This window comes from Ovis aries, chromosome 1 (genome assembly GCF_016772045.2).
Source record: "Ovis aries strain OAR_USU_Benz2616 breed Rambouillet chromosome 1, ARS-UI_Ramb_v3.0, whole genome shotgun sequence".
Taxonomy (NCBI): Eukaryota; Metazoa; Chordata; class Mammalia; order Artiodactyla; family Bovidae; genus Ovis; species Ovis aries.
This window is the reverse complement of record NC_056054.1, coordinates 90,739,365-90,766,624: the sequence shown is the minus strand read 5'-3', so window position 1 is coordinate 90,766,624 and position 27,260 is coordinate 90,739,365. Positions and strand designations below refer to the sequence as shown.

The 27,260-nt window shown below is 40.5% G+C and overlaps 1 protein-coding gene and 1 long non-coding RNA gene across 8 annotated transcripts in view; one reads left to right on the top strand and one right to left on the bottom strand.

The window, feature by feature from the left end:
* The window catches only part of MAGI3 (membrane associated guanylate kinase, WW and PDZ domain containing 3), a 241,312-nt gene extending 228,564 nt beyond the window's left edge, over positions 1–12,748 (bottom strand). For all 3 annotated transcript variants that reach the window (XM_060412922.1, XM_004002337.6, XM_012178938.4), the window contains exon 1: positions 11,913–12,748. In XM_060412922.1, coding sequence (XP_060268905.1) covers positions 11,913–12,228 — 316 coding nt within the window. In that variant the 5' untranslated portion in view covers positions 12,229–12,748. The remainder of the gene's footprint in view (positions 1–11,912) is intronic.
* Positions 12,749–13,044: 296 nt separating this feature from the next.
* The window catches only part of LOC105609244 (uncharacterized), a 66,999-nt gene continuing 52,783 nt past the window's right edge, over positions 13,045–27,260 (top strand). For 3 of the 5 annotated variants that reach the window (XR_009599961.1, XR_009599964.1, XR_006060449.2), the window contains exons 1-2: positions 13,045–13,658; positions 25,532–25,678. This is a non-coding gene — a long non-coding RNA (uncharacterized LOC105609244). The remainder of the gene's footprint in view (positions 13,659–25,531; positions 25,679–27,260) is intronic. The other 2 variants (XR_009599963.1, XR_009599962.1) reach the window with 1 other exon arrangement.

Genomic DNA, 27,260 nt, shown 5'->3' with positions numbered 1-27,260 from the left:
ATTCTTCTGCCAGAATCCAAAACAAGAGGAACCTGAGTTCGAGTATGCACTCTGCCAGCTTCCTGCTCAGCACAGTCATCTGCCATTTCTAAGCCTCAACTTATTTGTCATCAAAGGGTATAGGTTGGATCGCTCTGGTTCCTTTCAGTTGAGTGATTTTGAGCCCAAATAGAAAACAACAGAACAAACACTTGAAGAATAAAAGGTGCCTGTACTCCACAGCCAGCTTTAACTGCCTCTTCAAAGGAACCACCTTACTGTGCGGTACTTGAAGGCTGGAAGAAGAGAGACTGACTTCAATACCATGAGTAATTCTGTCTAGCTTGGCTAAGAGTCTGCATATTTACTAAAAATTCCTAATTCCAAAATGCACTCTTGCATTCCTCATACCATTTCCTAGGCTACCTGTCTCCAGATAAGGGTGCTAACACACACCTTCCCAGAGAGCGAATTTCAGAGTGAGTGAACAGGAAACACGAGAACGAGATAACATTTCCAATATCAAGTATACGATTTTCACAAGTATATTTTATCCTAAAACATCTGGGCTTTTACTTACACCTGCTGAAAATATTCTCTGACAAAGGTAGCCAGAATTAAGGCTGACCTTCTGTTTGATTAGGAATTCTTGGGAACAACTTGAACTGTAAAGATTAATCTGCACTGCCACAACTTTGTTTAGAAACAGAACCAAGCAATGAAGCTTTTATTTTAAGGACTTGGCCAGAGTTTTACCACGTTTAACACCCACTCAAACAATTCAGAATTGTGGGGTTTTTCCTTCTAAGAGAGAAAGGGGAAGAGAGATTTTTTCAGATATAATGAAATACTATTCTATCTGGAATGCAAAGAAGGAATCAAAACTGTGTCAGTTCATAGTCCTCCTTTGAGTCTGGGTGACCTTCTGCATGCTAATCTTTCCAAACCTCGGTATCCTCGCGTGTAAAAGGGAGAAGACAGCCCCCAGCTCATGGAGAATAACAATATGTGAGCTTTTTACAGGAATATACGTCTGCCAACATACACATTCTTATAAACCAAATGAGATAATGTCCTGACATTGGACAGTTACTCAGTAAATGGCAGTTAGTGTTATCATAACAAGTCCCCAGGTTAGAATATTCCTAGTAAGAGCCAGGTTGCCAACTGAGACAACCTTGAGTCGCCACCAAAGGGAAGTTGAGGGGTCACTTCACTCATCAACATTACACGGAGGTAACTCTAGCTGGCTGCACCACAACATGTGGCAACTGGGATCGAACCCACACCCCCGCAGTGAAAGTGGGGATTCTTGGCCAGTGGACCACCAGGCAAGTTCTTAGTTAGCAAGTCTAACTCTGTTTAAAGGGAACCGAATCTTTCATTAGCATGTACATTCTAACTTAAATACTGACATTAGTGAATAGCATTCACTGCTAAAATTAGTAATACTTTACAGAGTGTTTTGCCAAAAGCTACAGAAGTGGGTTAAGAGATAGCTTTGTGAGGAAGGTTACATTATTTTAACAGATTTCATGACTTAATCAATCAATATATGGAACTAATATTGGAGAACTCTGATTGTGACAGGCTTCTGGAGTAGGAGCAGTAATTTTCCAAGTATAGTCTAAAGATACTCCAAGAGGGACATAAGCTAATCTAAAACTCAAAGCCCCTGCGATGATTCTTATTGACAAATCACACCCAATTCCATGAATGTTTGTTTCTGTGCACAGTGAATATATTTACCAATAACCTCCTAACACTTAACATTCCCTAAAGGTTCAGCTACCAAACGCTTGGCAAAACTGCAAACTCCTACTGTGTGTGTCATACATAAAGTGAAGGATGATTTTTTACGGCAACATAGAAGACATTAATACAGTAATTAGAATATAAAAATAGTGTGAAAAGATATTCAGAGTACCTGCCTCTCTCTTTCAACCCTCCACCTCTAAGTGCTACTGTAAAGGCAGGAAAAAACAAAGATTGTCAGACTTGATCCAGCATAATGCTGGTAACCCTTCTGGTGATTAAACAGATTCACATTTCACTTTTTAAGTAGTGTTTCAAACTTAAGAGTCAGTGAAGTAGCTTCTTTATGTATGACTTCTATGAGATCGTGATTACAAAGTATTATTAGGGAGCCCTTGGAAATAACACCATAATAGTTATCTAAATTTATGCTTAAAAAGATCATTATTTTAAAAGCGAAACATCTTAGAAAGCAATTGGTTTAGAATTTCATTTTCAAAATTGTACAACATTAAGCTTTAAAAACTGCATTAACTGGACTAATAATCATTTTCCCAATGTCAAACATAATGAAATGATCCTCCGAAGTATTCTAGCTACCTAACAACAAGCAGCACTGATTTAGAAAATTTTATCTGGTATAAAAAAAATTCAAAGAAAGTGTAAGAAAAACCCAAGCAGCACTTTTAAATTGTGCATGTTTAAGGTATCAGCATTGTAATTTTTAAAAGAGCCAGCATTTACATAAAGCATCAAAATTGATATATTTAAGGAAAATATCTGAGTAAAATCAATGCCTCAGTTATGGTCTACAGCCAATATCTGGCCTTTAAAAATGAGAGTTTTATGACAACTGTGTACTGCTCTTGGCTTCAAAATAGAAATTGAATGTTTTAAAAGAGGCCATTTCCTGCAGTGCTGTCCCCAGAGCATCCATCTTTTTGAGGAACGACCCCTCCCTTATCTCTTGGGGTTCGGTCTAGTTATTAATCACACTGTGCTTTCTATACCCAACTGCAAAAGTGACCATGTCACTCAGGCCTGACCAATCATGTTACCCCACGGCCCTGTCCCCACAAGTGGTCTGTGATGGGCACAAAGCCAATCAAAGTCTGAGCATGAGATCTGATTTATTACTGGAGCCCAGACAAAAAAAAGATGACAAGCGTTAAGGACTCTGTTTGACTTGGGGAGTCGAGTGAGAGCCACCTTTCCTCCTACCCAGAGCCAAGCTCAGAAAGAGTCCAACCTGAGTCAAGTAACAGTCCTTGAGAACGTGAGTTGAACTCTTACTGTCCAGTGCCTGGGTTTTCATGCACATAAGCCAAGACATTTCTTCTTAGCCTAAATTAATCTCAGTCAAGATTCTCAGTACAAAATCCTTACCAATACAGAAACTGATGTAAATTCGAATTTCTTTTTCCCTTTTCTGTAGAAATCTAAGCTACATACCACAAGATATCTGTTGCAAACTGATAGCCATATCCAAAGAGCAATGTGAGGACTACTCCATTACAGTGGATTTTTTTTTAATCAGAATATAGTTATTTTACAATGTGTGTTAGTTTTTGCTATTTCCACAGCAAAGTGAGTCAGCAAGATGTATACATATATGGCCCCTCTTTTTTGGATTTCCTTCCCATTTGGGTCACCAAAGTGCACTGAGTAGAGTTTCCTGTGCTATACAGGAGGTGCTCCTTAGTTGTCTTTTTATACACATTATCAATAGTGTATATGTATCAATTTCAGTCTCCCAGTCCATCCCACCACCTCCCTTCCCTCCATGATATCCGTAAATTTGTTCTCTATGTCTGCGCCTCTTTCTGCTTTGCAAATAAGATCATCTATACCATTTTTCTAGATTCCACATATATGTATTAATATACAATATTTGCTTTTCTCTTTCTGATTTACTTCACTCTGTACGATAGTCTCCAGGCCCATCCATGTCTCTGCAAAGGGCATAATTTCTTTCCCTTTTATGGCTAAGCAATATTCCACTGTACATATGCACCACGTCTTCTCTATCCATTCCTCTGCTGATGGACATTTGGGCTGCTTCCATGTCCTGGCTGCTGTGAACAGTGCTGCAATGGACACTGGGGTGCAGGTATCTTTTTTCTCTGGGTATATGCCCAGGAGTGGGATTGCTGGATCATATGGCAGTTCTATTTTTAGTTTTTTAAGGAGCCTCCATACTGTTCCCCATAGTGGCTAGATCAATTTACATTCTCACCAAAGTGTAAGAGGATTCCCTTTTCTCCATAACCTCTCAGTATTATAGTGGATTTTTTAGAAATTATTTTCTTTGTTTTTTTCCTCTAAGACAGTTTAACGTAGTTCTATTTAAGTTCAGAGATAGAGCATTTATTAATAAATGCTTATTTTTTCCTCCCTTTTAGAGTATTTTTGTTTCATAAAACTACTTGTTAAATGTCATCAAGTATAGTAAAATCCCATTTTTCACAGTCACACGTAATTTCCAATCAGAATAAGATACAGGGTAACCTCTCACAAACTTCCCTGAAGCAAGGAAAATAATTATGTGTTTAAAATTCTCTGCAAAAAAATAAATAGAGCAAAGGGCCTAAGATGCCAGAAATTTTTAATTAAGTAGATCAGTTACTGTTCATACTTCATACCCAAGACAAGAAGAGAAGACTCTAAATAGAATGGATCCTAATTATTAACTCTGAAGCAAAATCTTTCCATTTCCCATTCCATAATATTAAAAACCTAAAGCCCAAATAAATTATAACAGAAAAGTTTCAGTTCAGTTCAGTCACTCAGTCGTGTCCGTCTCTTTGCGACCCCATGAACTGCAGCACGCGAGGCCTCCCTGTCCATCACCAACTCCCAGAGTTCACTCAGACTCACATCCATCGAGTCGGTGATGCCATCCAGCCATCTCATCCTCTGTCGTCCCCTTCTCCTCCTGCCCCCAATCCCTCCCAGCATCAGAGTCTTTTCCAAGGAGTCAACTCTTCTCATCAGGTGGCCAAAGTATTGGAGGTTCAGCTTCAAACATCAGTCCCTCCAATGAACACCCAGGACTGATCTCCTTTAGGATGGACTGGTTGGATCTCCTTGCAGTCCAAGTGACTCTCAAGAGTTCTTCTCCAACACCACAGTTCAAAAGCATCAATTCTTCGGTGCTCAGCTTTCTTCATAGTCCAACTCTCACATCCATACATGACCACTGGAAAAACCATAGCCTTGACTAGACAATTACTTTGTTGGCAAAGTAATGTCTCTGCTTTTCAATATGCTATATTGGTCATAACTTTCCTTCCAAGGAGTAAGCGTCTTTTAATTTCATGGCAGAAAAGTTAACTCTCCATAATTCTTACTGAGTCTCTCAAACGATATGTCCAGTATGTGTGTGTGTTAGTCGTTCAGTTGTGTCCAACTCTTTGCAACGCTATGGACCGTAGCCCGCCAGGCTCCTCTGTTCATGGGATTCTCCAGGCAAGAATACTGGGGTGCATAGCCATTTCCTTCTCCAGGGGATCTTCCCAGCCCAGGGATCAAACCCGGGTCTCCCATACTTCAGGCAGATTCTTTACCGTCTGAGCCCACCTGGGAAACCCATGTTAATAAAACAATGCACAACTTATGAGCATAGTCTCTCCTTTCTCTATTATTTAGAGATGTCACAAGTCAAATTATGGTCCTTGAAATGTAGTCCGTGCTCCCCTGGCCATGCCAGGATGTCTGAAACTGGGAGTGGGCGTCTTGCACTTTGGTGAGAATGTAAATTGATATAGCCACTATGGGGAACAGTATGAAGGTTCCTTAAAAAACTAAACACAACACACACAAAAACTACTGATGTGGACTATACCATAGACCTTTCGGTATTGAACACTGTTGTCCTGTGTTTTGCTCCTCTTCTGCTTCTTACCTACTACTGAGAACATCTCAATTCCACTCAACCAAACCATATCCATCTTTCAAAGCCAGGCTGAGTTCAAAATTCTTCCTAACTCCCTCCCCAACCATCCAAGTCATAAAGTAAGAGCTGGTGGTAAGGATTCTAATAAGACATTAAAAAAGAATGAAACCATCCTTTCACGTCATATATATACATTTAACTTTTATAATTCACTATGCACACCCAGGTAAGGATTTTTCTGAATTAAAAGCTAGGTATTTTTTTGTAAAACACACTTCTTTAATACAACCAAACTACCTCATCTGTTATTCAACCAAAATAAAGGAACTGATTCTAGCCGGGCTGGAAAAGTGGCATGTAAGACTCCTCCTAAAAACGGGTATAATACACACATAAGGTATAAAATACACTAATATAAACTACAAACTGTAGTATAAAATGCATTATAAACAGAATATAAATGCAATGTCTTTTAAGGGTAATTTACATTTGAGGACTTTGCAAAAGATAACTTTGTTTATATTTGACTTCCCTCTTTTTGTCATGACTTAAACCCTCTAAGATGCATCTCCACACCACTTTTTAGAACAGCATGCTGGATAGGCAATTAATAACCCCAGTTTCCACCAAAATTCATACTAAAACTTACCTAAAGGGTTTTGTTTAAGTACTGGGAGAAAAGTGGAAAAGGTAAAATCCTTACTACAGATATGGGTGAATATCTGTATATTCATACCCATTCATACCAATGAATCAGGACGCTGCCAATAACTTGAGAGCTTCCTAAAGACACAGACCATTTTTGACTCATTTTTACATTTTTATGTTTTTCTATCACCAGTGCTAGCTCACACGGTAGGATCACCACTAAATGCTTGAGGAGCACTGAATGTGTGCCAGTAATAGAACTCTTCCTTTTTCTCTTTATAAAGAAAAATAAGCACTTTGGGAGAAAGCATTCTGAATAATATTTGTTCAAGGAGAAGAAGAGCAATCAACTTGCCTCTCTTTCGTACAACCAAGTCTCTCACAATACCACTCTCTGAGCTACTGAAAATCTTACCCTTGGGAACAGTTTTAGATTAAGGGCATTCATTCTCTCTACCGAAACGTAGTATTGCAAGAAGATTATTTCTAAAAATTTTAGAAGAGAAACAAAAATAATTAATTAAAGTAGATATAGCTCTAGTATTTAATACCCAAACAGCTGTCCTCTGTCAAATCACAACCAACTAGAAACTGACTTAGAAATTGGTAGAGTTTGAAACTGGCAAAGTTTTAAATTGGCAGGTAACACTGAAGTGCTTCATAAAAATTAAATTCTCCTATAATACACTCCCCAAACACTAAGTGCCCACAAAATTTACAGAGCACTTCAGGGTTATATGTAATATTCCCTGGTGGCTCGGAGGGTAAAGCATCTGCCTGCAATGCAGGAGACCTGGGTTCGATCCCTGGGTCAGGAAGATCCACTGGAGAAGGAAATGGCAACCCACTCCAGTACTCTTGCCTGGAAAATCCCATGGACAGAGAAGCCTAGTAGACTACAGTCCATGGGATCGCAGAGTTGGACATGACTGAGCGACTTCACTTTCACTTTCAGGGTTATATAGTAAAGACATTATATGAAACTATTCACCCAAGAAGATTATGCACTGACTTCTTAAGTCAGATATTTGAACGAATGGAGATTTGTTTTACCATATATATCTACACACCATATGTATGTGTGTGTGTGTACATATATTTATAAATTAGAGACCAGGAGGAGGAAGAAAAAAAAATCACTGAAATCTGTCTCTTACAAGAGGTTTTATGAAGAGAATCCCATGATCTCACAAGAAAAACACAGAATTACGTTGCATAAAACACAATTTCACTGCATAAAAATCAGTTTTAGCCCTAAACTGCATAAAGTAAAAACCATGTGAAAAGTGAAAGCCAAATGTTAAAGAGTTTGTTCTATCACTGCATAAGCCCAATATGAATTGAAGGTACCAATGAATAGAGTTCAGAACCCAAATCTTGCATTATTAAAACCAACTTGAGACCCAAAAAATTGTTACCAAGCTTTCAAAAAGCAGAAAAGTTTCAAATTTAAAGTTAATCAAAATTTGATGCTATTTTCCCTAACAAAGGGGCTGCCTAGCCCAGTCTCTTGTTTCTATTATTTTAGAAAAAGTAACAAGAAATTTTTTTTGTTTTGCAAACTTGGGAGGCTAGCAGTTTCTCTCACATTTCCCTTCTTTAAATGTTACAACCACCTAAACAAAATTCACAGTAAGTCCCAAATTACCCACTAAGCCAAAAAGACTAACAAAGATTCAAAAGTAAAGAGACTAAAGGGGCAGAGTTATTCACTACTGGCATAACATAAACATCCTTACTTAAAAGCATTTAGTAATGTTTCTTCCCCAATGAGAGAAGTATTTCTAGGAATGTGCTCATTTTAACAAATTCTCTTATAAACTGGATGTCTCAAAGAGTCAGTGGTAAAGACTTTTACCTACATTTGATTAGCATTAAATAAGATCTGTTTCAAATTACCTTTTCTTCAAACAAACCAAAACACTGTTCCTCATGATTTTCATTTCCAGATATAGTAACTGACAAGGCAGCTGTCATGCCCTGTGTGCATGGTGACGCAGTAGACAAGGACTTCATGTATTTATTGCATCTGTCAATATATACTGTCTGGAATAAAGTCCGCATAATTCACAATCGCTGGGATATGTGTCTAAGGTATATGAAGCAGACTTTCCATAAAACTCTGCACAATAAGAGACTAGGAAATGGAAATTTCTTAGAATAAAATTAACTACTTCTATCATTAATCAGAATAGAAGTTGTTTAAAAATATACTCTGAAGTAAAATCAAAGAAACGAATCCTGGTCACAGGACAATACCATGAAACAATTCCACTGGAGGTTCAAAGTTCAACTTCCTTTACTACCAGGAAAATACAAAGTTCAAATTCAAATGAAAAGTTATCTCTTTGCAGAAAAATAAATGACAAGGTCATAGTTAAGAAACAGGTGTCAATTTGGGCCAAGAATCAGGTGGAGCAGGAGAGTCCTGAATGCTAAATACCACATCAATAGTAAGAATTCAGTAACAAATTTCCTATTTCTCTTAAAAAACTCTCAGATTAGGAGCCATATTTTAAAAGAATTACTTTCAAATCTCCATTAAAGATTAGAACAGAATATTTATAATTAAGATTATAAAACCCAAGACAAAGCTAAAGACAGACAGTGCCATAAAACCACTGTTAAGTCATCTGGGTGATGGTTCTGGCTTTGGCTGAGCTCCCTTTAACACCTACTAGATGAAAGGAGAAATCAAGAAAGAAACAGCACTGGGTCAGTCATAGCCTACAGTCCGGCTCATTCTCCCACCATGGACTTTGTCAGAAGACAATATGATGTCACTCCCTACTAATAATACATCTTACAGAAATGGCTGAATCCACTCTTGCACTGTGCTAGTTTCTAAATGGCATGTTAGAAACACAGTTTCATAAGGTTAACAAATAAGATTAATAATAAATAATGTAATAAGATTTAATAAAGTTAAATCAAGCGAAGAGACAAGATATACTTCAAAATACCTTATTACATTGAAAAATACATTTCTCACAAAGTTTAGATAAAAAGGAGGGGGGAAAGACACCAATGTGAATACCAAATTTTTTAAAAATTCCCTTACTCTGTATTTCCATACTTCAAGTTCAATCCTAACGGGATAGGATCTTTGTCTCCTCTGGAGATAATATATATGCTGCTTTAATCACACTCAAAGTTTTACAAATAACCTCTTCAAGTTCTTAGTTTCTATCTAACATTTAAAGTCATGTGCTTAAACTACAAAAAGCTTGCTATTTTATAGTAAATGTTGTTTATGTAAAGCCATTTAAGAAAGCAATTTAATACAATGCCTAACATAAGGCTAGGGCTTCCCAGATGGCTCAGTGGTAAAAGAATCCATCTGCCAATGCTGGAGACACAGGAGACTCGGGTTCGATCCTGGGTTAGGAAGATCCCCTGGAGGAGGAACTGTCAACCAACTTAGTATTCTTGCCTGGAGAATCCCATGGACAGAGGAGCCTGATGGGCTAGAACCCACGGGGTTGCGAAGAGTCGGACGTGACTTAGCAACTAAACACAACAAAGGCTATTAAGGATATTTTAAAAACCCACTCTTTTTTAAAAGAATCAACAACTTGCTTAGAAAGAAGAATATTAATCTCGGATGACATATAGTGGTATCCTTTAGAAATTAATGAAGCAGAGTGTATCTTTAAAAAATAAGTATAGTGTTCGGAACTTTATCATTAGTGATAACAAAATGTGTTATACCCAGTATACTTTACTTTGGCTAAACATTTAAGACAAGACAGTATGCAAGAGGGAAAATTTTTATTACTACAAAAATGTCAACTACATTCTGGGGTATGTGATTTTTTTTTAAGTTAATTAACATCACTGAATACACTCTAAACTTTTGAATTATTTTCATAAATTTTATATAAAGGCTGAGAAATGAATAACATGTACTAGACTAGACTAATATCAATGGAAGACACAATTTCCCAGTCTTCTAAAAGAATCACAATAACTTGAGATTATAACAACTTCCTCTTCAATCATTTTTTAAACTATTTCAGAAAATAAGTAATGCTTTTATATATACCCCTAATTAATCAAAACAAAACACAAAGTAATGATGCAAATGTTCTCAATATTCCCCGATTCATGGATATGAACTAAATGGCACTTAAATCAATAATACTGTATATGTAGTATCTTGCATATTACAGAGAGTGCCTGACTGGCTGAATTACTGTCTCCAAAGCCTTTCCTCCACCTTTCACCAATGGTTCTAGAAGTTTGAATTAAGAATTTTTTTTAAGTCAAAAAATTGTAAGATGTTTAAAGTCTGCCAAAGTTTTTTTAATTAACAATAAAAAGAATCTCACACAAACCCATAAGTTTAAAATGAACGTAATGGAATAGGCCATATGAAGAAAATCTTAATTAAGATTGCACAGACATGTGAGTGTGTGTGTATACATCCACAATACACACACATATGGATACTGCACCGCAAACCATCAGTTTCCATTAAGCCTAAAGAATACTAAAAAGATATTCCCAAAGTGAGCTGCTGAGAAAAAAAAGTGAGGGAGACATGTTAAATTTTTCTCCAGAATTTTCCAGCATTTTGCAGTGTAGGGATGGGCTGATTTTTTCCATCCCAAGTCATTATTAAGCAGACCATTATAATTTGATTCACTGCATATTCAGTAGAACACACTCAGAAAAAAAAAATAGTTTAATTTCTAGCAACGTTATAGTCAGAATTCTCTCCCCTTCAAATATCTCAGGAAACAAAACCACATTCCACCAATGCTGAAATGACCAGCGATGTTATCGACAACAAATACAATGAGGGCTATTACCTCCTATCAGTTTCACTGTACGCTGTACGCAGTCTGATCAATGCTTTGAAACTGGCGAGTATGCCATAAACGTAACGAGCTTTGCAGCAGATTTTAGTGGCATAACATGTACCAGGGCAACGGGGGCCTTTGCAACCCACCACTTCAACAAAATTCCATAAAATCAAAGATTTACAAAAGATTTTACTCCGGGAGGCACCTAGACCTTCCTTCGAAACCCAGACTACTCAACAGCTCCCTGAAAAAATACACCATTCTGCCACAAATCGCATATTGTACACCGTCGGTGCACAGACACCTGAACCACCTGAGCTGACAAGAGTTAGGCTGTCAGCTCCGAGGTGTTGCTAGTGTACAAGAAACACTGAAGCAGCTAAGCTCTCTCAGGTACACTAGGCGGTAACCTTGGCACCAAGTGCCTTAGCAATAAAGATCTTTTCCTCTATAAGAAAATGCATTAAGACTGTTCCAAAGAATATGCTACAATCCTGAGAACCTCGTCCACAAAGGAGAACAGAAAAACGCTGGGTTTTCCTCTAGTCAAAAACTGCGGCGGGAGATGGAGCTACGAACTAAGGAAACCCAGCTTCTGGTGGCAATCCTGTGACAGCTAGCAGAGCAGCCCGCCCAAGCCAGAGCTCAGTTTTCCTACCCGCAAAATGGGAATCAGCACCGCCACCCCTCCCCGTTGACAGGGAGTCCGGCACACCCTGGAGGTTCAGGGTTACCCTGGATGATAAGCGGTGGGGTGGGGCTGCCGCTCCTCAGACACCCACCCCGGACTCCCCCCACTCCGCAACAGAAAGACAGGGCCGGCGTACCTGGCTTCACAGTCTTGAGACGGATGGGCTCGCGGAAGTGGCGAATGACAGCCAGGGTGTCCCGGTTGGTGAGCCCGCTGACAGGCGTCCCGTTCACCTCCAGCAGCACATCCCCGGGGCTGGGCGCCTTGCCCGAGACGACGCAGCAGGTGCCCCCGCCGGGGTCCTCGCGGAGCCGCCCCAGGTAGGGGAACTCGCCACGCTCCGCACCTCCCCGGATCTCAGCGCCCAAGTCGCCCGGGGCCCCGGCCCAGGACACCGCGCACTCCTGCACCTTGCTGAGCCAGTGCTTCTTCTTCTTCAACGTCTTCGACATCACGAACCCCGCTGCACCATGGGGGAGACCCCGCGCGGGCGGCGGGGGCGCCGCTCTGGCCCCCTCTCAGCCTGGGGGCCCCGGGCGGCCCGCGCAGCCCGGCGAGGGGGGCCTCGCCGCTCCGGCGTCCCCCTCGCCGACCACAGCCCGCTGGGGGCCGGGCCGCTCCGAACCCCAAGACGCCCCTCGGACACCTCTCCCGGCGGCGATCTCCGGGTCTGACCGGGCTCCGCGAGGGCCACCCGGGTTAGGCTGAAGAAAGGAAAAGGGGATTGTCCCCAGGCGGCTCCAGAGGGGTTTCGGGCGGGGTCACAGCCGACGGCTGGCCCCCAGGCTCCGCGCGGGAGCGGCGGGAAAGGCAGAAGCAGGGGGGCGGGGAGGTGAAGCGGGAGAGCCGGAACCGGGAAAAATCCGTCGGGGGCGAGCAGAAGCGCGCGTAGACCCGTCGCAGGATCGATCGTGGCCGCTGCGGAGCTGGATCACGGAGACCAACGCCTGCCCAAGCTGCCAGGAAACTGCCGCTTTCAAACCCGCCGCAACCTCCTCCTCCTCCCTCTTCCCTTCCCCCCGCCCTCGCCCATCCCTCATCCAGAGCCCCGCCCCCTCCCGCCGCGCGGCGCCCGGCGCGCTGCCGTCACGGGCCAGGCGCTTGGGAAGGAGCCCAAGCACTCGACACCCTCGTTGAAGATTGGCCCTGGGAGGAAAGCGGGCGGATCCCCGACGAGAATGCTAACCACCGATTGGCTGATGGAAGTGAAGGAGGCGGGCACTAGGATGACTGAAGTTTAAAGAGGGTGGAAGAAAGTTTCAAGAGTCAGGGAGAGCAAGGAGGGGCAGGGGAGTGGGACTGGCTCCAGAACGCAGGGCCGAGAGAGGCCCTCGGTGCGGCGGCCCTAGCAAGGAAAAAACTTGGATAGAAGAGCTGCCGAACTCCCCGAGGTGGAGGCATGGCTGGAGGGCTGGGTGGGGTAGGGGCGGAGCCTGGGCGCCTGTCTTCTCGGGGCACTGAGACTAGCTGGGGTACTTTGGAGGGCAGGCGTTGTGCTGAGTCCGAGGACAGAGGTGGCAGAGCCTCGGGGTAGCCAGTTACAGCCGACCACTTAAAGTGAGTCAACGTTTCTCGTTCGTTCATTTCTTCAGCAAAAGTTATTATCCTTTGAGGCAAAGACTCCGGAGTCTGGTTGATGGAAGGTAATACAGAGTCCTGCATACCGCTGTGTGACCTCAAATTGGACAACCTCTCTGAGCCACAGCATCTTCGGCTGATAAGTGGAGATAATTATACCCTCCCAAGTTGTTGTACAAGAGTTTGAGCAAGCTCCAGGAGTTGGTGATGGACAGGGAAGCCTGGCGTGCTGCAGTCCATGGGGTCACAAACTGTCGGACACGACTGAGCGACTGAACTGAAGTTGTTGTAAAGATTACATGAGGTACCTATAAAATATCAGTATAGTGCCTGGCAGGGAGTAGGTACTTCTTACCATTGTGCTAGAATACTGAGGTTCAAGAGTGAGGAAAACGCAAGTCCTGTTCTCAAGGAGATCACAGGCTAGTAGAAGAGACTGACAAGCCTGCTGGGGGCGGGAGGGGGAGGAGGCGGAGGGGGCGGGGGCAGGGCGGGGGTGGAGGAGGAAGATGGGCTATAATGTGGATTAGGAACCAGCTAGCAAACCTGGGCTGGCATCCTGGCATGCTACTTACTTGCTATCTGACCTTGACCAAATCTCAGTTTCAAGTTCACTCACCTGTAAAGGAGGTGGAGAGAGAACTTACAGTGAATAAAGGACATGTTAGGCCCATCCAGCACTAATTTTTCACCACCTCTTCTTAAGCTTTCTCTCCTCCCTGATTTGGCTCACACTCTCCCCTGTCTTTTTATTTAAAACAATCCTATCCATCCTCAGCCCAAATGCCATCTCTTCCAGGTCACCTTGTCCTCAGGTGGAAAGTGTTTCCTCTGAACTAGGATACTTTCACTTCTGCAGTAAGACATTTATATAGTCTCCTGTCTTCCTTTGATGGTTGGGGAAAGCCCTTATTTAAACTATGAATAACTCCACAATCTCACCACTTCTCAGATAGACTGGCCCAAGCTTCAACAGCTGCAGTAATTTTGTTCACACCATTATATCAGTCAGGGCCTCTGCAGGAAACAAATGGTACTTTACAAAGATATGGGCAAGGTGTGGGAAACCGCAAGGGAAAATGGAACCCTGAGGCTACAAGCTGCTCCATCTGTAAAAAGCAAGGGGAAGGAACAGGACCAGAACTCATCACAGAAAGGGCAACCTGACAGGAGGCTGTGACCTTCAAACAGAGAGGCAGTCAGCCTAAGTAACCACCCAAGGACAAAGCCAGAGGATTTCTCTCTCACTCACCTCTCTCTTCCATCCTCCTGCTAGTGCATCCCAATAGACAGATCCAACCAGGAGCCAGAGAGCAGGAGAGCCTTTTGAAAGTCCCTATCAGTCAATCAGACAGAGAAGAGGAAGCAGCACATCCAGAGAGAAAAAGGGAAAATAACCAGCAGAGAAATCATGTGGATTGCTCAGATTTACACAGATCTGAGACATAGCTGGAGTATTTTTTTCTGAACTACTACCTACACTAACAGATTCCTGGATGAAGTCTTAATAATCTCCACTTGATTTATTTTTGCAGCAATTCTAGGAAGACATCTTTTCTTGCCCAGATTGTATCTATCAGGATATCTTTAGCCACAATGAATGGAGTATCTAACAGTGACTTAAAGCATGGAGTTATTACATCTTTAACATGAGGTTCAAATGAAAGTAGTCGTGGGCTTAGTTCAGCAGCACAGTCACATCATTGAGGACCCAAGCTCTTTTTGTGCCTGCTCTCTAACATCACATTCATGTTGGGTTTTATCTCCGGGCTTCTCACCTCTAGATTGCAATGTGGCTGCCATAGCTCCAGACATCACATCCTCAGAGGTCAAGCAAGAAGGGAAGGTGGTACAAGCAGGAAGGGAAGGAAAGGCACTGCTGCTACCATTTTTCTGAAGAGAAAAATCTTTCCCAGACTGCCCTCACACCTGCCATAGAATCTCCCTTATTAGCCTTAAAATGGTCACATGCCCACTGCAGACCAGTCACTGAAAAGAAAATGGAATTGCCATGGTTCAGTGACATCATGAGTCACTCTGAGCAAAATTGGGGTTCTATTTCTTGAGAAAGGGGGAATGATTTTTCAGTACATGCCCAACAGTATCTGCCACATGCCTCAAACACAAATAAGTTATATTGACCCTTAACAGAAAACTGCAGTAATTAGGAGCTTGAGTTCTGGAGTCAGACTGGAAATCTCAGCTTTTCTACTTATAAGGCCTGAGATCTTGAGTAAACTTTTGTCTAACCTTGGTTTCCTCATCCACAAAATAGGTATAACAACAGTACTCACCTACCTGAGTTGTGAGAACTGAATGGAGCTATTTGAGTCAAGCAAGCACTTAACATATGGTCATATAAACAAACACTCAAGTTATTTTAATTTGTGCTAAATAGTAATATCTATGACAAGGCCAAAAGCATTGCTAAATCACCTTTGTAACTCTCTATTTGATTCACCCCTCTTAAAAAGCTTAGATTCAGTTTTAAAATAGTCTAGAAATAAGCTGCAAACCCCAGTGAATTAATTCTGGTAGGACACTAGTCTGGAAATTACTGCATAATTAAAGAAGTCACATTGCAAATGTCTCTCTCTAAAATGGCACCTAACCAAATAATCAGATCATATCCATTATTGATCATTGTTTCCCAAACCTAATGGTTGGCTTAATAGCTGTGATTTCCATTGGGGAATATTAGAAGCTAAACAATATGGAATCTGGCTTAACAAAAACAACTGATACAGTTGAATATGATGATCTCCAAGGTTTCTTGGGGCTACCTCTATCCTTCTAATCTATGGAAACAAACATAGATGTGTGTCAATATGCAGAACTCATGTATCGGGCCCCACGATGGCTGCAGTGGCTTCAAATAACAACATCCAATGACAGGAAGGAAGTGTGTCTCCTTTCCTCATTTCATTTCCTTTTAGCAGATCAAGGAAACTTTTCCCCAAAGGCCCCAGCAATAGTTTTCCTCTGTCTCATTGGTTGGACTTGCCCAGATGCCCTTTCCTGAATCAAAGAGGCAAAGGGTAATGAAATACTTTTATCCAGTTTGCCCTTCTAGTGCTCAGAGAGGAATCCAGTGTCTTGTAAACTGCATGGTTGCATAATATCTGAACATAGTTTGGCAGGGAAGGGGTCTCTTAGCAAATCTGAAGAGGAGAGATTGCTTGATTTGCTCCTAATATATATTACATATGGGCTTCCCTAGTGGCTCGGACGGTAAAGAATCTGCCTGACAATGCAGGAGACCTGGGTACCATCCCTGGGTCAGGAAGATCTACAGGAGAAGGAAACGGCTACCCACTCCAGTGTTCTTGCCTGGAGAATTCTATGGACAGAGGAGCCTGGAGGGCTACAGTCCATGGGGTCACAAAGAGTCAGACATGACTGAGCACACACACACATAGTATACTACATACACATTTTTTGACAAGGTGGAACCTTTATTCTGTTGTATAATATTGTTGAGTGTTCCTAATGGAAGTTAAGTATTCCCTGACTAATACTTTCACTTAAGCGGAAAACTTCAGAAGGGCAAGTGTAAATTCCCAAATTCTCTCAAATGACCCAGGCTTACTTACTCCATTGTACAGAGATGCATCATATTGAGGTTTGTGTGCCAATGACTCTAGCGGCATCTCTCCCCTGAAGAGTGCATGGCTCTATGCCAAAGCAAAGCAAGTGTAGGGGGAACTTTTTTATTTACTTTTACATTCTCACTATTTCTTTCATGGAAACCTGAATTTATAATAACAGTAAATCAAATCATCATATTTATGATGAAGTCATTCTCGAGTATTAAGAAGGTGGCAGAGCATGGGGGAGAAGTGGAGTGGAAAAATAAAAACAAATATTTGCCTTCTACACAGAATACAGGAACGTTTATCCTGCTTTTATTTCCACAGATGATAATGAAATCTTGGATTTTAAAAATTCTGATCCACAAAATCTTTCACTGCCTTAGAAAATGTTCATGGTTACCTATATTGTGGAAATGATATATGTAATGCAGCCTAATGTTAATAACCTAACTGAACTCAGGATTAATATTATGTTGTATCTTTACATTTTATTAGCATTTTTATCTGCCTAGGCCTGTGGGCTCATTTGTATGCTAATGCTAAAATATGCTCACTTATAAAAGCAATTACATGGAAAATTTTATTTCAGTTAGACAAACTAATTTATTGTCAAAATCTGTATAACTGTTTATACATAAATGTGCATTTTTGCCCATAGGTGCACTTGCCTGCAAATGACCAAACGCATCAAGCCCAAATTCACAGAACAATAGGAACATTCAGAACCAACTGCAGTGCCAACATGCTTTCAAAGAGGTTAGTTAAGCAGTCAGATGTCAGGTTTTCCAGAAGTAGGACAGAGAACACTGAATGAAAGAGAAAATACCAAAATACCCATCTTTTATCTTTTAGTTTAACTATAACCTCCTACTCAAGACCAGCTTTCCTTCCCACAGCAGGATGCCGTCTCATCCTTCTCCAAAACCAATGGCATGTGGTCTCTGTTTTCTTTTCCAGTAGACCTCAAGGTCCTTGAGAACATGGTCCTTTTTGATTCAGTGGTATATCCTCCATCAAGTTGAGCACTTTGTCTTTAGGGAGCATTCCCTTGTTCAAATAACAGAAGTACCTGTGATGAGCAGGCATTGTTTTAGGTGCTGTGCTGTGTGCTAAGTCGCTTCAGTTGTGTCCAGCTCTTTGCAACCCCATGGACTATAGTCCTCCAGGCTCTTCTGTCCATGGGATTCTCCAGGCAAGAATACTGGAGTGGGTTGCCATTTCCTTCTCTGGTTTTAGGTGCTGGTTTACAGCAATGAACAGACTTACAAGGTCCCTCCTTTCGTTGGGAAGAAGACAGTGTAGGGGAGGAAAAGGTCTTCCCCAAGCCTGTTAGGGTCCCTAGCTGGGTCCAAAGATTAGATTGGCAAAGACAGATTAACAGGGAAAAGTATACAGATTTATGTAATATAAGTTGTATGTGACATGAGAGCCTTCATAAGGAAATGAAGACCAGAAGAAATGGTAACCCTGAGTGTTTTTATGCTACTAAGAGTGGAAAGACATGATAAAGAGGATGAGCTAAGTGTAGTAAACTGAGGGAATTTAGCAAGGCCTGTTTGCTCAGATTCTTCCCCACTATCTGTCCATCTTGGATATGAGGATGTTACTTTCCTTCCTGCAGGCATAGGGAGAATTCCTCTCACCTGAGGGCCATGAACGGCTTTGGGGATGAAGGACTGAAGGACAGAGAGAACTTCTGCTTCTGCCAGTTTCTTCAGATTCCTTCAGCTTAAAATATTCAGTGTGCCAAATGGCCATATTTTGGGGTATCATCTCCTGAATCCCATCAACAGCAAACCCAAAACAAATAAATGATCAAGAGAATTTCCCGTAGTAACAGTGGTGGTGGTGCTTAGTCGATCAGTTGTGTCTGACTTTTTGCAACTTCATGGACTGTAGCCCGCCAGGCTGCTCCTTCCATGGGATTTCCCAGGCAAGAATACTGGAGTGGGTTGCCATTCCCTTCTCCAGGGGATCTTCCTGACTCAGAGATCAAACCCATGTCTCCTGCAGTGGCAGCCAGATTCTTTACTACTAGCGCCGCCTGGGAAGCCCCCGCCTCTCGTTATTAATAGTACTATAATTAAAAGATGAAATATAAGTGATGGGTGATCAGGAAAGGACAGAGGCTACATTAGATGGAGGTCACAGAGAACGTCTGGCTAAGAAGGCTACAATTTGCCAAGAGCTGAAAGACAAGTAAGAGGAAATTAACTGAGGACCTGCGATCCAAGAATTCCAGGCCAATTTCAGACCTTGGGTCTGAAATTGAAGAACAGAGGAGTGCTAAGGTGGCTGGAGCCTGGTTACCCAGGAGAGAGTGGTAGGAAAAGAATTCAGAGAGGAATGCTAGAGGCAAGATCACATACGGCCTTTCAGCCAAGGCAAGGACTTTAATTTTTTTTCAGGGCACAGTGAGTGTTAAGGAGAGAAGTAGACTGATGGCTCTGATTGCTACAGAAAGAAGGATGGAGGTGACCGTAGAAGCGGGGAAGTCAGAGAGAAACCAGGTACAGACACCCCATGATAGGTGACCGTGGCATGCAGTGTAGAAACAATGAAGATGAAAATGTGTTGAATGCACTGTGGAAATCAGAAATTATAGTTTTAATTTCCTAGACTGATCACAGTTAAAGAAATATGTTACAATTGTATTTAATAAGCAGCTTTGTGGAATGTAATTGCTTTGTTGAAATGTCCCTTCACAGTAAGATAAGGAGGAAGTTAGAAACAAAGTGGGAGAAATTCTTAATTAAGTTTAAATTTATACAGGTTCTTTTATTATGTTTATTGAGAAGAGCATCCAGAGAGATGGAATATTAATTTCAAGGTTTTTGTTTAATCTTAGGAAGGTAACATCCACTCAAAGCATATGATGCTTATGAAACAACATATATTTTGTTTTTTTCCATCTATTGGGTATGTTATAAGAAGTGAAATTTGTTTCTTAGCTTAAAAAGGAGCTCACAAACTTGGTTTGAAAAGAGCTTTCCCATCATATAAAATCTAGGTTCTTTGACTGGTTAGAACTTCAGGCCCTTGAGTCTTATTTTCTCATTGCAATCTGAAAGTTAATAAACAGTGCCTTTGGTGGATTCCAATACAACGCGCTTTGTGAAGTTCCTGGTCTTCAACAGAAGGAAAACTCTCATTTACTTGGCTGAGATTAGGTGAAGCATTTCCAAATGCACACTCCCAAATTTCACAGTAAAAGTGATTGGAAACACACCACATGAGCTTAAAATAAACACACCCCATTCAAAAACCGGGTACTGTGGCCCTTCTTATGCTTAACAAAAATATAAAAATAAAATTTCTATTCCCCTTTATTCAAAAAGGGAGAGTAACCTCATTGGATTTGGGGTGAGGGAGGGAAGGACTGAGTTTCAGTTCAGTAGCAGGGGCAACATGCTAGATAGTATGGGTTCTGATGAAGTGTTTCTGTGCATCGAACCTAAAGTTAATCTTGGCACATTTAAATATGTAATAGCTGTCTGTTAAGAGTATATCTGAAAAGTTCTCATCACAAGAGAAAAAAAATTGTAACTGTCTGGTGATGGGTGTTAATTAGACTTATGGTGCTCATTTTGCAACATAGGCATATATATATTAAATTATGCTCTATACTTGAAACTTATATAATGCTATATGTCAGTTATACAATAAACAACTGTCCATTCACAGTTTGATGGGCACAAAGGACAAAGAGAGCAGCTGGTTATATCAATAGCAAGCTTTCAGAAGCACTAATACAAAAAATACTTGGTTAATGTTCAAGGTTACCACTTCAGTCTTGTGTTAGAGAATAGGTTGACAGTTTCACCTTTGCAAGGTTTTATAGACTGAACAGTGTCCCCCCACCCCAATTCATATGAAGCCTTAACCCCAAATTTGACAGTATTTGGTAACTGGACCTTTAAGGAGGTAATTATGGTTATGTGAAGTCATAAGGGTGGGGCTCTAATTCAATAGGATTGGTGGCCTCTTGAGAAGAGAGATTTCCCTCCCACCTGACTCTACGCCAGCTACACTAGCCTTCTTGAAATTCCTTCAACATGCCAGAAATGCTCCTGCCTTAGATCCCCTCTGCCTAAAATGCTCTTCCCCACGGGGGTGTTTTATGACTCATTCCTTCACCTCCTCTTGACATTGGCTCAAGTGCCACTTAGGCATGGACTCCACTTGACCTTACTATTTAAAAATGTGACATTGCCTCAACTACTAAAGCTTCATGCCCTCCTCCCTCTTTTCTTACCTTAGTCTACAGCATTTACAACTTTCTGATATACTGTATAATTCACTTATTATGTCTCTTATTTTTGTCCATCAGGGCAGGGGTCTTTGTTTTGTCCGCTGATTTATTCACAGTGCCTAGAATAGCACCTAGCTTTATAGTTTGGACTCAAATAATACTTGTTTGCTCAAGTGCTTTCCCTTCAGAGTTCTTTCAGATTTATTAACTATGCTCGGTAATTTAATCTTCACAATAATTTTAGATAATGCCGTCTTTAAAATAATCCTGTGCAGTAGTTCTCATGCATATTCCTATTCAGTAGTGGGTCAGAAAGGTCATGATAGTCATCCGCACATTTTTCAACATTACATGTGAGTCAAAACAAACAGATATTTTCTCCACATCTACACTCTTTTCCTATACTGTGGTGATCAGTCTAAGAAATTTTCCTGTGGAACAATATGTTAAAATACTCAAATTTAGAAATAGTGGTCTCTAGTGCAACTGCATCAGAATGGTTAAAATGGAAAAAAAAAAAAAACTGACCTTATTAATTGCTAACAAAAACAGTAGACACCTGAGAACTCTTATACACTGCTAATGAAAATGTAAATTGGTTCAACCACTTTGGTAAACTGGCAGGTTGTAATAAAGTTAGCAAATGTATGCCCTAGGATCCATCGATTCTACTCTTGGGTGTATACCCAACAGAAACGAGTATGTATGTTCTCCGAAAGATCTATACAAAAATTATTCATAATAGCCCTAAACTGGAAGCAACCCAAATGTCCATTAAGATTAGAATGGCCACATAAATCTTGCTACATTCTTAGAGTACTATACAGCAATGGGAGAAAAAAGCACAACACAGCAAAATGGATGAATGTCATAAGCATGATTTTAAGCAAAAGCAAACATACACAAAAGTACACACTATATGATTCCATTGATATGAATTTCAAGAACAGGTACAACTAATATATGGTGATTAAGTTCAGAATAATGATTACCTTTGAGGGAATATTAGCCTAAAGAGGCCAAAAGGACTTCCTAGGGTCTTGGTAATGTCCTATATCTAGATCTGGGTAGTGTTTTAAAAGGGTATGTTTGAAGGGTATGTGTGCTTAGTTGCTCAGTGTGTCCAACTCTTTGCAACCCCATGGACCCCCATGTGACCCCACCAGGTTCCTCAGTACATAGGGATTCTTCAGGCAAGAATACTGGAGTGGGTTGCCATGCCCTCCTCCAGGGGATCATCTTCCCAACCCAGGGATCAAACCCAGGTCTCCTGCACTGCAGGCGGATCTTTATTGTCTGAGCCACCAGGGAAGCCCTTTAAAGGATATAAATATATGCATAAATTAATCTAGCTGTGCACTTAAGACTATATACTTTATTGCAAACCATGTGACCAACAAGGGCTTAATTTCCAAAATATACAAACAGCTTATGCAACACAAAAAACCAAACAAGCCAACCAAAAACAATGGCAGAAGAGCAAAACAGATATTTGTCCAAAGAAGACATACAGATGGTCAACAGACACATGAGAAGTTACTCAATATTGCTAATTATTAAAGAAGTGCAAATCAAAATTACTATGAGGTACCACCTCATACTGGTCAGAATGGTCATCACTAGGAAGTCTACAAATAACAAATGCTGAAGAGGGTGTGGAGAAAAGGGAACCATTCTACCCTGTTGATGGGAATGTAGGTTGCTGCAGCCACTATGGAGGTTCCTTAAAAAACTAAAATTAGAGTTACCATATGATCCTGCAATCCCGAACTCCTGGGCATATATCTGGAGAAAACTATAATTCAAAAAGATACATGCACGCCAATATTTGTAGCAGCACAATTCACAACAGCCAAGACATAGAAGCAACCTAAATGTCCACTGAAATATGAAAGGATGAAGTTGTAGTAGATATACACAGTGGAATATTACTCAGTCATAAAAAAGAATGAAATAATGTCATTTGGAAGAATATGGTTGGACTAGAGATTGTCAGTGGAGAAGGCAGTGGCACCCCACTCCACTACTCTTGCCTGGAAAATCCCATGGACGAAGGAGCTTGGTGGGCTGCAGTCCATGGGGTCGCTAAGGGTCGGCCACGACTGAGCAACTTCCCTTTCGCTTTTCACTTTCATGCATTGGAGAAGGAAATGGCAACCCACTCCAGTGTTCTTGCCTGGAGAATCCCAGGGACGGGGGAGCCTGGTGGGCTGCCGTCTCTGGGGTCGCACAGAGTTGGACACGACTGAAGTGACTTAGCAGCAGCAGCAGCAGAGATTGTCAGACAAAGAAAGATAAATATCATATCACTTCTGTGTGGAATCTAAAAAATAATATAATGAACTTATTTACAAAACAGAAATAGACTCACCATCACAGAAAACAAATGTATGGTTACCAAAGGGGAAAGGGAGGAAGAGGGATAAATTAGGAGTTTGGGATTAGCAGGTACAAATTATGTATAAAATAAACAAGGTCCTACTGAATAGCATGGGGAACTATATTTAATATCTTGTAATAAACTACAATGGAAAAGAATCTATGTATACATATGTACAATTTAATTAGTTTCTGTACACCAGAAACTAACACAGTGTAAATTAACTATACTTCAATTAAAAAATTTTGACTACAAAAATTTTTAAGTATGCATGGTGAAACAATTACCATAAACAAACTTTAAAAATACAGTCCTGGCACTAATATTTACACTATTTATTGACAAAGGCAGATTTCCTTCTTATAAAGGAAGTTCTTATAAATTAATAAGCAAGCTAGGCAAAACAAAATAAGTAGTCCATTGGAAAGACAGGCTAAATTAGATTATAGAAAGATAATAAACTGACTTTATATGGAAAGGTATCAATTTTTAAACAATAAAATTCCACTTTTCTCCTAATAGATGGGCAAAGAACAAAAGTTTGGTAATATGATGTTGCTGAAATTCTATAAATTAGAATATTTTGGTGGGTAATATGCTACCATCTGAATTTTTTAAATTTCAGTACACTTCCCTTACTAGGAATTTTCAGACTTATGTACTAACAAGTATATTGCAGCACTGTATGCTGTGAAAATGTCTACAACAGAGGCTGGTTAAATGAATTGTGAAATATACATTCAATCGAATATTGTGCAGAATAAGTTAGAACTTTATCTACTGTTGTGGAAAGCTCCTTAAGACATATTTTTTAAAGATACAGATGTGCTTCCTCCTATCTGGACTGAAAAGGGGGAGGAGTATGATAGATACTTGCACACACTCCTATAGGCCTATACCCTCTGGAGGACACAGAATTAAATTAATGGCTGTGGTTGTCTCTGGGCAGTAAGACTGGGAGAAATACTTTTCACTAAATATCCTTTCGCCCTGTGAATTATTACTTTTACAAAGTATATGTATTACTTAAAAAAAAAAAAGAAGATAAATAGAAGTACGCTGTTTAAAGGAGAGAAGGAAGTGAAGTGAAAAAGAAGGAGTGGGGGAGGGAAAGGAAGTAATTGAGGACAAAGAAAAATAATCAAGACCTGCATTTCTGCCTGCCCCATGTGGCATAGCCCAATGTCTGACACAGAGGATGCTGCGTAAATAAAACTCCCAAATCTACTCTACCAATCCTGAATCTCATCCAAGCTCAGATTAACCTTTTAAAACCAGACAACTCGGGCCAAGGGATCATTGGGCCAGGGAATTTTCTGGTTCTTAGAGATAGTCTATTCTAGTAAGAAATTAAACTTTACCAAGTGCTTACTGACTCTAGATGAGATCAGGGCAAATCAACATTGGTGGAAAAACACTATTATCCCAAAGCAGCACATTACAAATCTGAACTGGAGATAGACATGTTAGAAGTCACTAGGACAATTCAACAACTCTGTATGTGCCAATTTTGGTGCTTCTAGCAATTAAAAAAAAATTTTTTTTAATGAATAGCTTTACTTTCTATTTAATTACATTTTAATTAAAAGCTGGAATTGAAAAAAAAGAGGTTACTAGGAGAAGACCACCTGGCAGAAATGTCATCAGTATTAGTTCTGGAAGAGATTCAAGGCTCAACTGATTTCCATATTGGGGATGGCTTGTAGAGAGCATTCTTGCCATGTTTTTCTTGATCTGGGGGGTTAATCTGTACCAAAAGGAAGCTATTTTCATGTGAATTTTAGCAAAGTTTTTAAAGAATATTAATAGAGCAATCAGAGAAGGAAATGGCAACCCACTCCAGTACTCTTGCCTGGAAAATTCTACGGATGGAGGAACCTGGTGGGCTGCAGTCCATGTGGTCCCAAAGAGTCGGACACAACTGAACAACTTCACTTTCTTTCTTTCTACAGTTCCTGTTGGGAAAGGAAATGGCAATCCACTCCGGTGTTCTTGCCTGGAGAATCTCATGGACGGAGAGGCCTGGTGGGCTGCAGTCTATGGGGTTGCAAAGAGTTGGACACAACTAAGCAGGACACAATTAAGTTGGACACAACTAAGTAAGTTCTCAGGAATTTACTTTTTAATGTATTTAATGTCAGATTGGCTGCTATTACTGAAATGGGTCAGACAGAGAGAGAGACAAATACTGTATAACCTCATTTATATGTGGAATCTTAAAAAAAACCACAAAACTTGAATTCATACAAACAGAGCAGATTGGTGGTTACCAGAGGTGAGTGAGGGGTCAGGGAAATGAATGAAGGTGGTCAAAGGTATAAACTTCCAGATGTAAGATAACTAAGTTCTGGGGATATAATAGTTACAGTATGCTTAACAATATTATTACATATTTGAAAGTTGCTAGGAGAGTAGATCAAGTTTATAATCACACACAAAAAATTCATAACTATGTGGGGTGACAGATGTTAAACTTTCTGTGGTGATTATCTCACAATATATGCATATATCAAATCATTATGTTGTACACAAACTAATACAATGTTGCATGTCAATTATCACGATAAAACTAGAAAAAAATTTTAATGATCTTTTTGCTTAGATCTTTTTGTCACAACCAAAACAGTTTTACAGCCTTTGCTGATTTAAAAACGATCATGTAAACTTCACCTGAGTAAGAGGGAAAACTGGGTTAATTATGTGTGTGTACATATAGATATGAATGATTTTTTTTGAGGAAGATCTAACAAACAAACCCAGAAACTCAGAATCTACTGGCTATATCAGCTTGTCCCACATACTTGCCACAATTAATTGTCTCAAAAAGAGTAAAGACACTAGGCGCTGAGTATTCTAAAAAAAAATCCAACTAATCAGTTGGAATATTCCAAGTCTAAGAAATTTAACCGGTCCCTTACTCTCTGCATCAATGATGTACTACACTGAGAACAGTTGTTCTGAGTGGTAACCACAAGACAACAGAAAGCCATAGTTATCTGAGAGAACAATACATAGACTCACAGATTTGTACACACGGAGGAGTTAAAAATCACTTAGTGCCTACTCATGCAGGGAGATGGACTTGTGCCATTTGCAGCAATATAAAGTGAAATATATATTTTAGACTAATCATTAAGTAACTGAAAAGTTAAATATATGAGAACATGGGTCTTCCAATTCCTCCAGTGACTGAGGCTCTACAAGAGAATTTTACCATGATGGGCTTGCTTAGATATTGGGGAACACAGAAGCTTAAACAACCCCGCCTTTTCTTCATCCTATAACTCAGATGAAGGGACAAATATTCTATTTTTCAAAGTAATCTTTGAGGGATATCATTTGTCTTGCTTTGAAGAATTAGGAAACCTGTGCACTTTCACTTTTCACTTTCATGCATTGGAGAAGGAAATGGCAACCCACTCCAGTGTTCTTGCCTGGAGAACCCCAGGGACGGGGGAGCCTGGTGGGCTGCTGTCTATGGGGTCGCACAGAGTCAGACACGACTGAGGCGACTTGGTGGTGGTAGTGGTGGTGGTGGTGGTGCAGTAGAAAGTGGAAGAAACATAGTTACTAGGTTTTTACTTGGATCCTAGTCCTGTTTGTCCATAGTTGAGTGAGCTGAAAACAAATCAAACTCAAAAAAGAAAAAAAATAATGACTTTTAGAAACTTGCAAAATGGA